Here is a 13,565-nt window from a genome sequence, read left to right as displayed (position 1 = left end):
GGCTAATCATTTTTCTGTTTCTATTATGAAGTGAACTTTGATGGTTAGCTTTCAATGGTGGGAGTTACTCTCAATCTATAATAGAGTAATTGATTGTTTAATTTATTTTCATTACATCTCTTTATTATCAAGAGACGTGGGCTATTAAATGCTAATACCCATTTTATACTATTATTATATTAGTGACTTTGCCAGAATGCAATGATAATCAAAGACTGAAGAGGCTGCTGATTAATGGTTCATCTATGCTTAATGCATTACCAGCGGAAACTTAATGGGCTCTTCAAAATGAAATAGTTGGAATTTAACCTTCATTTTTATTTTGGGCTACGTGTTTGAACCCATCTATAGTGCACAATTTGTAGCCAGCCCAAATTCTAATGGGCTCCAATGTAGGTCAACATAGGCCCAAATTTGGGAAGCCATTACAAGTTTGCAACCATACTCTAACATTGAATAAAGACACCCCCCCCCCCCACTTCTAAAAAAAAATCCATGCATGAAGTACGAAATACGAAGACGATAAACAAAGGCAAAATACCTAAAATGAAATTGAACCATATCACTCTCACACATCAGCGGTTTATAAGTCAACCACATACCACTTACAAGTAGCTCGTAGCTTACTTTTGAATTCCAACTAAAATATCAAACAAATTATAGCATTGTCACAAAAAAAAAAAAAAAATTATAGCATTGCTACTCTGTTTTCCCTATGAAGTACATTGTGTATTTATGTTTGGTATTCACTCTGAAATAACATTCATGTCTGCAATTTACCTTGCTCCAGTTGTCAAATCTAAAAAAATAACTAGAATTTTTCAAAGAAAAATGATACTGTTCCAATTTGCCAGCCATTCAAAAGGTCTACTAGCATTGGGAATATGATACAAATGGAAGTTGACAGTAACAAAAAACAAAATTTGGTTGAACTTGGGTAAAGTAAGGCATCAGTTTAGAAAGGAATATGAGTATCAAATGTAATAGAGAGTAAAAAATCTGGGTAGTGCAGTTTTACAGTTAAGAGGAAGTATGGAAGAAGTTGGTGAAGTATGCACAACACAGCGAAGAGTGAAGATCTCTGAGAAATCAGTTTCCTGATCCGGCAGCGGCAGGCCCTCCCTGTTTGGAGTACTTACTTCTGCTGCGTAAATAGGTGTCCACTCCAGGTTGCGGAAGCATCTCATCCGGCAATGGAAGAATAGTATCCACACATTTGCGGAAGCAAAAATCTTCCACAGATTCATCCTCCCTGATGAGGAAGAAGCACCTGCCCATCCACGTGGGGTGCATGCGCACTTGGAAGGAGCGGACTCCCCCGCCTATCTTCCGAACAGCATGCTTGTCTCCCTTCTTCACCAATTCCAGCAACATTTCATGTTCATACTGCCACACAATCATTTTATGCCAATTCAATCACAGATAACTCAATCAAGATTATAATAAATATGCATAGACATTAATAATCCATTTTGTTCTTATCATTGGGGCTAATTAAGAAAAGAGGAATTGGGAATTGAACCTTGTTGACGTTGAGATTAAGGGGCCAGGTATGAAGAAAGTTGTAGAAGTAATCGTACATGTCCACCGAAGAATCGAAGGTCCTGTAACTCAGTTTCACTGGACCGGTTGGTATATCCTTGTTCGCCTCCTCCTTCTTCTTTTTCTTCTCCTTCTTGTCTTCACTTTGTTCATCAACTTTGGCTTTCCCCTTTCTGTCATCTACCTTCTGCTTCTTGGAATCAGTAGGTTTGTCGTCACCTGACTGGACCTTATCATCTTCCTCGAGACCACGACTCTGTTTAGACTTGTCGTCCGCTTTGTCCTCTGGTTTGGGGCTGTCCACGTCCATTTCTTCAGCGGAGGAGGAGGAGGAGGAGGAGGATGTGTTTTTCTCCGGGAGCTGTTCTTCCGGTGCGGTGGTTTCCGCCATGGTTGAGGGTTCTGGTTCTTGAGGTTTAAGCTAAACCCTAACTAAATTTCTTGCAGTTTTCTTGTTTTCTTTATTTCAGACACATTGAAAAAAGTCAAGGCTCTAACTCTTCACTCTTCAAGTGATTTTCCTACTACTACAAGACTCTAGCTTTTTGGTCATTCATACAGACTCTATCAGCTTGTTGCGGATAATACGGCCCCGTTTGGCCCATTTCAAATTACCTAGGCCCAATGATAAACACCAGAATTTCTACCTTAACCAACAAGAATTTTTGCTCCATCTATTCATTTCATATTGTATCATCACATCAGTAATAATGTTAGGAAGAGAGAGGAGTTAACTGAAAGAATGTGAATTTTTTAAATTTGATTTTAAATAATAAAAATGATTTATATGTTTTATATGTAAATAAAAGCTCTTTTTTACTGCAACTCTCCTTTACCGCACTTACCAAAATTCTTTAACACACATTTTCTTTTGACGTTACAAACATTTTAATTCTACACAAGATTAGAACAAAATATTCTATGAAAAAATCTACGGGTTAGCATTTTTATTTAGATTTGGCCAGCGTTTAATCAGGAAAAAAAATAATGAGGTACACTATTAAAAATACTAATAATAATTAATTAATGATTACAAATCACAAAATTTACTGATTCCTTAGTACTTTTCATATTTTATTTCTGGTACCTACTTTTTTAGAGGTCTTCCCCCCTCCCCCCTTTCTTTCTCCTTTTGTTCAAGGTGTTGAAATCATAGAAGAAAAAGGAAAAAAATTGTGGATGATTTTTGAGACAAAAAAATTACTGAATTGAAAAATTATTTTGGGAATGAAGTCATAAATGTTGATTTTCATTAAAAATGTCATATTGTTATTAAAATAATGTGAACCAATGTACATGTTATTCGGCAAGAATATAAATGCATACTTATTTGTATGATTAACTACTTGTTGGGATTTTGATATAAAGTTTTACATTCTACTTTTCTTTTTTTTTCTTTTTTTTTTCTTTTTTTTATGAACTTTAAATACTACTATATATTATATAAACTTTTCTTCATGAAATGACTTGCTTAACCCTGTCTCCCCTACTCCCCTTCTGGTTATGCCATTACCAATCGCGGGTAACCCCCGGCCGTTAGTGGTTTAAGAAAGGCTCTAACCTAATAAGATAAAAACGATTATCCTTATGACCAAACAGTGATAGTTTTACGATCCTGACCAACAACTTGTTGGGAGTAGGGGCATCCAAGATTGCCAACCCAGACATTATAACTGAACGTCCTGCCTACTTGTAGGCTTAGGGTAGTCCTTGAATTCTTCTTTTATTGGCTTGGGACATGACATAATCACCAAACTTTAGTACCTATTAACACTGGTTAAGTGGTTATAGATTATAGTTATAATCCAGAGTTGTGAAATTTCTTCTGTGAGTTCTGTCTATATAATATATCACTACTCTAATTATTTGTACAGGTACTAAAGTATGTCTATTCATGATCAAGTAAGGCTAGCAATGGGTAGGGTAGGGTAGGGTTTGGACTCTACTCTAATCCTACTCGCGGGTTAAAAATTTTATTAAAACTCTATCCTACCTTATTCTATTGGTGGGTTGAAAATCTCTCAACCCTAACTCTACCCTATCCGGAGAAATATCAAATTTTTTCAAGGTACAAAGATTGAATATAAAAATATTTATTAAAATTTTTATATTTAATAACTGATTTTTTATGTTAATATTTTTTATTTTTAGTATGCTTAATAGTTAATATCGAGTAAAAATATACTTGAAAACTTTATGCATCCTTTGTAAATTTAATGATAGTAGGCTAAATTAGTAAACGAATATTATAAAAAGGGAGGAAGCAATATCAATTTCAAAAAATAAAAAAAAAATGTTTCTTCCACACTTGGCATTCCAATTGTGTTGCAGTAAAAATATTACTGTATAAGTCTATAGTTAAAATTTGGCCAGTACTTAACTAGCCAAAAGAAAGTAAGCAATCTTATATTATTAAATGTAATTTCACACTATTAAAAATATTAGTGATGATTAATTGATGACTACAAATTATAAAATTTATTGGCTCTTAGCATTCCTCCCGTAAATATTAATAGATATTATTATAAACCTATAAATCTATAGTTTTTTATTTATTAAATATATAGAATAATAATAATAAAATATTATTCCTAAAATATATTTGTTTTACACATAATCTATTTTATTAGACAAATATTTGTTGTGTTGATCAATATATAAATTATATTATTTGCAACTAGGGATAATGTATTTATTCTGAATAAATAAATAAGGTTAAAATAGTTAGGTAAGCGACAAAGGATATTTGTTTGAATACTGAGTTATTTCTAATCAATCATACATATACCTATTATCTGCATTGGGCTTAAGATCGAGAAGTACCTACCTAAGGCATATATATATTAGGCTGTTGATGATTTGAAATTGTGACAGTGAGTAGTAACTGAATCCATGGCCGCCTTTTGCTATTTTAAGCCAAGCTGCAGAATGAATAATGGCGTTATTGTAACATTCATCATTCATTCTGCAGCAGGCTGCAGTGATTATTATTATTGCGATGGTGCAATTATTGTGATATGATATGATAGAATTTGATGTCCGTACGAAACATAAATAATGGTGTTAAGGGGAATTGGCAACGGACAAAGTTGGCCTCAAACACTCCAAGCTCCAAACAGTGAAAATTAAAGACACTACGCCTTCAACATATATATAGGCCAATCCCCTCCCTATGTAAAAAACAGCCTAAGGCCCCATCAGATTCCTTATGTAATAAACAGTATAACACAGCAAACTTCACTGTTTATTTCATGTGCTACATCACGCATTCATCACCAGGCCACCATCACATGATATTGTCCTCATTCCTACATACAATTCAATTTCTTAGCTTTCTCATCAAATTCATTATCAATTATCACATCATCACTCGGTTAAATGCATAATCTCTGTATTCCAAGTTTTTCCTTTGAACTTTGATCAATACTATGCGTAAAGGAATATGCTATCGTCCTCAAACTATTTTTTTTTTAAAAATTTAAATTGGTAGAGAAAGACATATGAATAATTATAACAGTAGTATTAGAAGACTAGCGCATTTTATGATTTATAGTCATTAATTAGTCATCATTAATATTTCTAATATAGTGGAATTACACATTTTTTTTAATAGTTAAATATTGACTAGATTTTAATGAAAGCGCTGGTCTCTGAAATTTGATATAATTCTAATTCTAACACTTTTTTACGCAAGAACTTCTTTTATATTTATATAAATTTTTGTATAAGCATTTTTTTTTTTGTGTTTGTTTTATATTAAATTTTTTTTCTGAGGTCATCAATAAAGATCTGTGATAGAAATTCGAATATTATGTCATAAATTATTCTTTTTAAAAAAATTAAATTGATAAAAGAAGACACAGACGATTATATTTTTAATATTATTATCAATATTATTTAAAGTCAATTTCATCGTTTGTTTCTTATCATTTCACTAAGTAGTTAAATATATTTACACATTTAATTATGTATTATCACACCAGCAAAAAAATAAATTGTGATTAAATAATTATGAATAAATATCTAAAATCATGCGAAGAGCATGTATAATAGTTATCTCTCTAAAAAGTAAAAATATTAAAAATACAAATCAATAGATACATAATAAATTAAATTACATTGATACCAATAACTCATCAAGTTTAACCAAAGTCAACTATATGAAATCAAATTGATACAATAATCAATTTCATATGGAGGTCGGGGAGCTGTCATTTATCTTGATATAAACAATATAAAAAAAGGGTACCACTTGACTCAATAATCACTTAGCTTGTGGTTGTCATTATTGTTTCTTCTATTATGGAAATATATACATATATAAGAGACATAATATAGTGGAGATAGAAGCATATATATATATGGTATAGCCTATAAAGCAAATAAAATCCAGATAGGGGATTTGTATGCTTTTCATGAGATTCATTGGCATGAGAATATTCGTGGTCAGATTGAATTATTAATTAATTTAGAAGGGATATTGCATTAAAAATATAATTATGATGAGTTAGCTAGGTAGGGGAAGGAGGCAAAAGAAAGACATGCACTCTTATCAAACCCTATCCGAGACAAATAAAAGCATAGACATACAATTATATATTTGAAAGCCAGCCATATATCGCCAACCATGTTCTTATACTTAATTATGGGCTCACATGCATTGTTCTTGTTGATTTAATCATCCTTTCTATCTTCCCACGCATTCTTCACGGTCCCTACAATATATACCAATCCCAAGCTTCTATAGTGACTAAGTGATTGCCTATGTCTCCCATATATTTTGTCTACATCAAATAATATTTTCAAATTAGGTTCAATATGCCAGATCATCATATATATTAATATATTAATATTATATGTATACTAAAAAATTAATCACTAAATAAAATATTATATATTTATGTATATAATATATATACAGTCTCACACACTTTTAATATAGTTGGCTGGTTGGTTAAAATAAAGTAACTTGAAATTTTTTTTTCCAGAAAATATGTGAATTTGAGTCTTATAAATAAAAGTGATGTGGGTAACTTAGACTGAGTATTTACACCTTTATTATTCGGTAGAGTAGAATAGTGTACTGATACGGTTAAAGTTAGAGTAGTGTATTGATACTGGTACTGTTAAAATTAGAGTAGTTAAATTCAGTCAACTGCATAAACTAATTCTAATTATGTAAGTAGACTACTAATATATATTTATACACTAATCAATTAAGAGCCTTTGATAAAAAAAATGTCAAGTAACCAACATTTTTTTATATTTGTCTTATATTTAAATTAATATAAACTAATATTTTATTTTGTCAATAAAAAATTGACCATATAACTTTTTTCTTTTGTTCTAACACGCATTATAGAATAAATAGTACATATAATAATATATACACATATAATAATGTTTTGTTTTATATCTATCTACAGATTCGATACGCTTTCTCACGAGTATAAATCTGATTATTAACCAAATTTTAAGCAAATATTTCATTAGTGATTAATATATATTTAACTGAAAATAAGTTTCCATGAATTCCTTCATTTTTTTTCTGGAACATTAATTCATGTACCTAACTAAAATTGAAGGTTGATCCAATAATATTGAAGATATGATTGAATAGAACCTAGCGTGAAGATGCACCAAGAATGGAGAAGCATGCATATGTATAGATTTTGGTTGGTTAGGCAGTGTGTAATTGCTTTTGTGGTCCAAATTGTTAACTAAACCATACACACTACTTTTGTGATGAGTCTCAAGGTATATGCATATGCAACAGTACTGGTGCTAGTACGTGCGTGCTTATCATATAACTCAGTCTTTACTCTTTGGAGTTCAGAAATCACATATAAAAGTTATAGGCCGCATGCAATTATATACTATATACAATAGAAACAATTGAACCATCAAAAGAATAGAATCATTCTAATAATACTATACACATTATAATTGAACAAGTACTCTGTACTCTCTAACTTTTACCATTCCTAACCATGCATACATGTGTATATATATATTTGTTTCTTTCTTTTCAGCTGATCCATGATCAATGGCAGTGTAAATTGTTCATATCATCACTGTTCATATCATCTTTAGCACTGTAAGCAATTTTTCTATCATTCTAATAGATCAATACAAGAAAAATCGCAAATAGCTTACTCAGTAGTAAACAATAATATAAGAAAGTTTTTAATGCTATATCATGTCAAAAAAAATTTTTGGGTCAAAAAGAATAAAATTCTAAATTTTTAGGTTATATAACCATGTTATGTGTACATGTTATCAAAATCAACTATTAGAGTAAAATACACATTAAAATATAAAATATATATTAAAAATAAATTAAATTAAACATCTATAAATATATAATGACTAATTTTAGTATTTAATTTTGGTGTGCAAATAATTTTTTTACATATTATTATGATACTACTTCTTTTAAAAATTTAAACACATAAAAAAAAGACACATAAATAATCATATCTCATCTCTGATAGATTAATAATTTCAATACAATTAAAATCTTTTTTTTTTTCTGATAACTAGATAGACATTGTGCTATCTCATAATGTAATGTAACAACTTTTTTTGTCTGCGAAGTTAAAAAATTGATGAAGGTAGAAAACTAGGAATTGTTATTCTAGAGTACTTAGAAATGAGAATGAATATAGTTTTACAAGTAGATTCAGGTTTAAATGAGATATCCGTAATTCTACTTCTGCACATCAAAAGTGCCAAACAAATAGATAAATACAATAAGAAAGAAATGGGTATACAAAGCATTTGGTTAGAGTAAGGTTAGAGCCTTGTGTGCTTTATCCTCTATCATTTTCACCATTCACTCTAATTTTGACATATAAATAGTTAGATATTCACATAAATTTTTTTTTATGTAAAAATGTTAACTAAAATATTGAAATATATATTATATTAAACCAAATTATATAATAATACTCGGCTAAAATTTGTCTTCATAAGAGTGGTTACTAATAAGAGTTTTAGATCTGAACATATAGGTCTCTGCTACAATTAATTAATATGAAAGCAGGACCGGTTAACTATGATACCAAGACAAATATACATACATATATAAGAAAATTTAAAGCTTGAATTAATGTGTAGATCTATTTTAGCCATACCCTAAATTGTCTACTTTATTTGGGAATTGGGATAAAGGATCAAGTTGTTGATCGATCGTTTTCTCATAACTTAAAGTCTCTGATATTGAGTCAATGATTAATAACTGCTTTAAAAGTTAAGTCTCTGCAGCAAAACAATAACGCAAAGTTATGATTCACTTCACTAATTACTCTGGTAATGTTAATTATTTGTTTCATCAGAAATTCAAATTTGCGTGCCATTGATTTTTAATTTGTTCTTACTTTAGGACAAAAGCGTGAATAGAATTACAAAATGATGGCTACTTAAAGTAACATTTCCCCTAAGAATCTAGGATCCCCACCATATATATTTAATTTGTTTTATCATAATAATAGTCCTGCCTAAAAATAAGTCCACACTTTTGTATTAAAATTTCAACATACAACAAAGCAAAATGGAACTCTACACATTGATGAGCCCCATCAATAAATCAAACCCCTCTTTAACAATAACAAAACAAGAATCCCCACAATTGAATAATAATAATAATAATAAAACTAGATAATTGAAGCAGTAGCAGTTTCTAAGTAGAATTGAAGTATCCATGTCTGTTAAGAAAGAAAGAAAGGAGGTAGCAGCTACCTGGATGGTGCAGCTAGTTCCTTTCTTCTATGGAAGTTTCTATGGCAGCCACAAGCGGCGCAGGTAAGAGCCCCGGTGGTTCCCTCGGCGGCGCTAGCCATGAACTCTCTGCAACCATCCACGGCATATCCTCCGCTATTGGCAGCATGATTCTTCAAACACTCTCCGTACTTAACAACATTATTATTATTATTGTTATTATTATCCGAAGCAGAAGCATCTCTTCTCACCATCACCACTTGCCGCTTTTTCATGCTTGATTGCCCCAACAAGTTGAATTCTTTCTAGATTAGGGCAGAGCCTTGAAAACAATAACAGACATATATGTCGGTGGTTATTAGTGGACGAAGGATAACCCTAACCCTAGCTAGATCTTATAAATGGAAATTAAGGAGTAGAGGGGGGTAAAAGGGGGCAACTTTAAAGGTTAAAGCACTGCCTCTGTGGCTCAGATTCAGAGATCAAAAAATTGGAACGTGATTGATTGTTTATGTTTATGTGTATATCAAGAATCAGTAGCCATGTTTGTACCGACCTTTTCGTGCTCATGTATTTCGACACGAGGAACCATTACTGTGCTTTATGCACACCTATATACATACCTTTGTTTAGCTACTCACGGAATAGGAGCATTTTTTTTCTTTTTTTTATTATTTTTATTTAATGTCTCCAACGTCAGAAATTTATTTAATAATTTTCATTTTTTTTTAATACAGATTTGTCCACTTCAAAAATTAAGCTGTCACTTTATTCTTAATTAATTCAATTTAAAAGACAATAATGATATGGTCTCTTTTATTTATTTTAATTTAAACTTCAAGACTATTTGACTATTTGATTAGTCCGATATTAGTAGGACTCGACTAACTTAATTTGACTCATTGTCGTCTTCAAAAAGAGAACTACTTGTTGATTATTGTAGTCCACAATATTTATGATGAGTATCATAATTTTTAAACTTTATCAAAAAAGGGTATAAATAATGTTTATGAAATAAATAAAAGAAACTCTAGCTTAATGTTCTATATAAGAGAGGAAAAGGTAATATTTTAATATTGCATTTTAATTGCTATTTATTAAAACACATGATGGTTTGATATTCTTTTGATTGTTGGGTATAATGGCATAGAAATAAAGAGGTCGAAATGGACTTGCACAAAGATGATCATGTTATGTATGTGTTTCTTTTGAATTGAAAGTGATAAATAATAAGTCATAAGTAAAGGCAAGTGTGTGTGTGTGTGAGTACAGCTATGTGGCTCCCTCTGATTGAGAAACGGACAAAACTTAAAATGGGAAGTGAAGGAGGGAATGCTTGTCCTTATAGCCCTCCAATTGTCTTCCAGAATTGATAGCTCACCTATCCCTCCCAAACCAAGCAGCTAATACAATCAGATATCAAATTTTCGGAGAATTGTTACCACCAAAATTAATTCATACAGTGTAAAAGTTAATTTTTCGATGTGAAATTCTTTCTTAAGTATTTATCCTGTAAGATTCTTAATATAATATCTCTCTTTAAAAGTTCGTGTATGTTCTAGTAATTTTATTCTGTGGCACTTCACTCAATAGCACTTTATTACTCGACTTTTTTGTCGGTCAAAACCTTCTACATGCAGTTTCTCAGCAAAAGCATTAATGTAATAACTAATGAGCTATAAAATCTTAAAAAAAATCATCACTACAAAAATCAATTTATATGGTAAAAGAGCTCAAAGATATTATAAGAATCTTTTTTATGTATTGGTCATTAGACGTGAGATTCTTTTTTAGATATTGGTCTCACGAGACTCATGATAGCTAGCTCTTCGCAAAATTCAAATACAAAAACATATATATTAGACAATAATTAATTATTATTCACTACATATATCCTTTTATTTTTATGTCTAACCATATATTCCTTTTGTTTTATAATAATTGGTCGAATACATTTAAAATATAAAATGAAGGTAAAATAAGGGATGTATGTCAACATCTGATTGAGAAGGAGGAGTCTTGTCTTGTGTCATTTTTCTCATAATGTGCACATGTTAGTACCCCATTTGTGGGTTTGTCCTTTCTATACTTCTTTTAATTTAGTTTGGATATGGAGGTGGTGGAGGCTACGATCATGCCCTCCTTGGTCATATGTCACGATTCATTCATGATGCATACGCCATATATATATATAATTCAAGAATCCTCACCTTTCAAATCAATTACATATATATGTCTGTATTCCCATAACTTTTTTCCAGCCATTCTTCTGCCCAATAAGATCCTCATCTGATCTTCATTATTCGATCAGATCTTATTCTATATATGTTTGTGCAAAGCCGGCTACATCTTTATTATTTGTTTTGTTATATTTTGCTGTTCCTCATAAATTTCCAAAGGCATGTTGAAAACTGATGAAAATTAAACTAATAATGTTTCAATTTGAAGAGTCTGTGATTGTTCTTGGATTGCTTCAAAGAGAGAAGGGGTTGTCATTCACGTTATATTAAGACTTAAGAGTGTTGGATTGATGAATGGTATAGTCTTGTAATTATCAGAATCATACAAGAGTTGTCGTGTGTGACACAGTTTCAAGGGCCATGACATTCTGTCTTTGAAGTATCAAATTAGACCCACTCCAATATACTAAAATTAAGTGTTAAAGTGACCAATATTTTCTTTTATAACTTTTTTTTTTGTGTCCCACAATATTATTGTGTCTGACAGGTCAATGATTAATTTGTCTAGGTTTAAATTTCATTTAAAATTTATTGCTGATCAATGAATTACTGTATTTATATATATATAAATAAAGTGAAATTCGAATCTCCAACACTTATTTAAACAAATGAATAAACTGACCATTCAATTAATAGAAGTTGATTTCTTTTATAATTGTTTTACATTTGAATTAATACTAATTTAACTCGTCATTTTCTTTCATGGTGCTAAGAATAGAATTAAATTGAATTAGTCGGTTTGATTGAATTAATCAAAAATTAATCACCAGACATATCCGATTCAAGGTAAAAAAAATTAATTGTTAGTTGACTAACTAAATAGAAGAAAATGATAAAGAACTGATAAATCAATTCAACCAACCCAATTTTTTAGTAATTAATTAATTTAAAATTATAAAATATAAAAATTATTTTAAAAAATATATATATTTTATATATAAATATATTATTTTATTATATTTAATATTTATTTTAATTTAATTAAATTTCAGTTAAATATTTAAACTTTGAACCTCTAATTTCATTAATTTAATACTCGATTATTGGATTTTGAGAATTTTTTCACTAAAAATATCTGCACTCTAAGCTTTTCCATCATATAATATATTTTGGAGTAAATTAAATATTAGAAGTAGAATATATTATATATTATATATAGCCAGAAGGACTAAAAGTCAAAAAGATAAGTTTGAAACGGTCAATATGAATATATAACAACATAAATCAATAAGAATATTTTATCGGATAAATCAATATTATTTTGGGATTTTATCGGTTAATCATTTAGCCTTATAATATTAACAAATTTAAACATTTTAAGATTAAATTAAATCCATTATTTTACAATAAGTAAAAGTCAGAATGACGTACATGCATAACTCTTAAATGAGTGAAAATGCATATAACTAAAAAAATTGAGGGTTTGCAAATTGCAATCTAGAATATAGATTAGGCAGCAATGAGAATGTGAATAGCCTTGAAATATTACGGTGCATGTGTGTGGATGATGTAATACTAATATATATGTATGTCGTTTTATGGCAAAGGTGAAGTAAAGTGATGGAAGTGTGTGTGGCTGTTACATTCCATTGTGCATTATTCCATGTGTGTAGGGGTCACTTTTCCCCCCACTTTAATTTAATTTAATTTGTTCTTCCATCTTCTATAAACATAAGAATATCTGAACTCTGGTGTGCTTTAAAACTGGCATGAATGATGAATAATTTCATCATGTTGGAAGTGCCAATCAATACCATGTGATACTCTTTCTTTTTGAAAAAACAAAATTGGGGAGTTGTAAAAAGAAATGATAGCAACAACTGGATGGGGAGTTTGGGATGTTAGTGGAAGGCCCAATTCCCAAATGGAATTTGGTGTGTGTGGGGTGCATGGTCATCATTGTCAAGGCCCAATAGAATTTGTTTATTATACCCAACGAATCCTCTCTATTAGGGGGTGCCTTTCACCACCCAAAACAAAGAGGTTAAATTATAAGATTTTAAATCTTAAATTATAAATTATAAATTTTAATCTTAAATTTTAAATTTTTAAAATAACTAAAAA

At 30.2% G+C, this 13,565-nt stretch overlaps 1 protein-coding gene across 1 annotated transcript; it reads right to left on the bottom strand.

The window, feature by feature from the left end:
• Positions 1-688: 688 nt before the first annotated feature.
• LOC112724037 (uncharacterized) lies at positions 689-2,068 on the bottom strand. The gene is made up of 2 exons (XM_025775340.3): positions 1,523-2,068; positions 689-1,386 (listed from the first exon to the last, which is right to left on the bottom strand). Exons 1-2 carry the CDS (start codon positions 1,931-1,933, stop codon positions 1,090-1,092), a joined length of 708 nt encoding a protein of 235 aa, XP_025631125.1. The 5' UTR covers positions 1,934-2,068; the 3' UTR covers positions 689-1,089.
• Between the last annotated feature and the right edge of the window lie 11,497 nt (positions 2,069-13,565).

This window comes from Arachis hypogaea, chromosome 11 (genome assembly GCF_003086295.3).
Source record: "Arachis hypogaea cultivar Tifrunner chromosome 11, arahy.Tifrunner.gnm2.J5K5, whole genome shotgun sequence".
NCBI lineage: Eukaryota > Viridiplantae > Streptophyta > Magnoliopsida > Fabales > Fabaceae > Arachis > Arachis hypogaea.
This window is presented reverse-complemented; position numbering and strand designations above follow the sequence as displayed.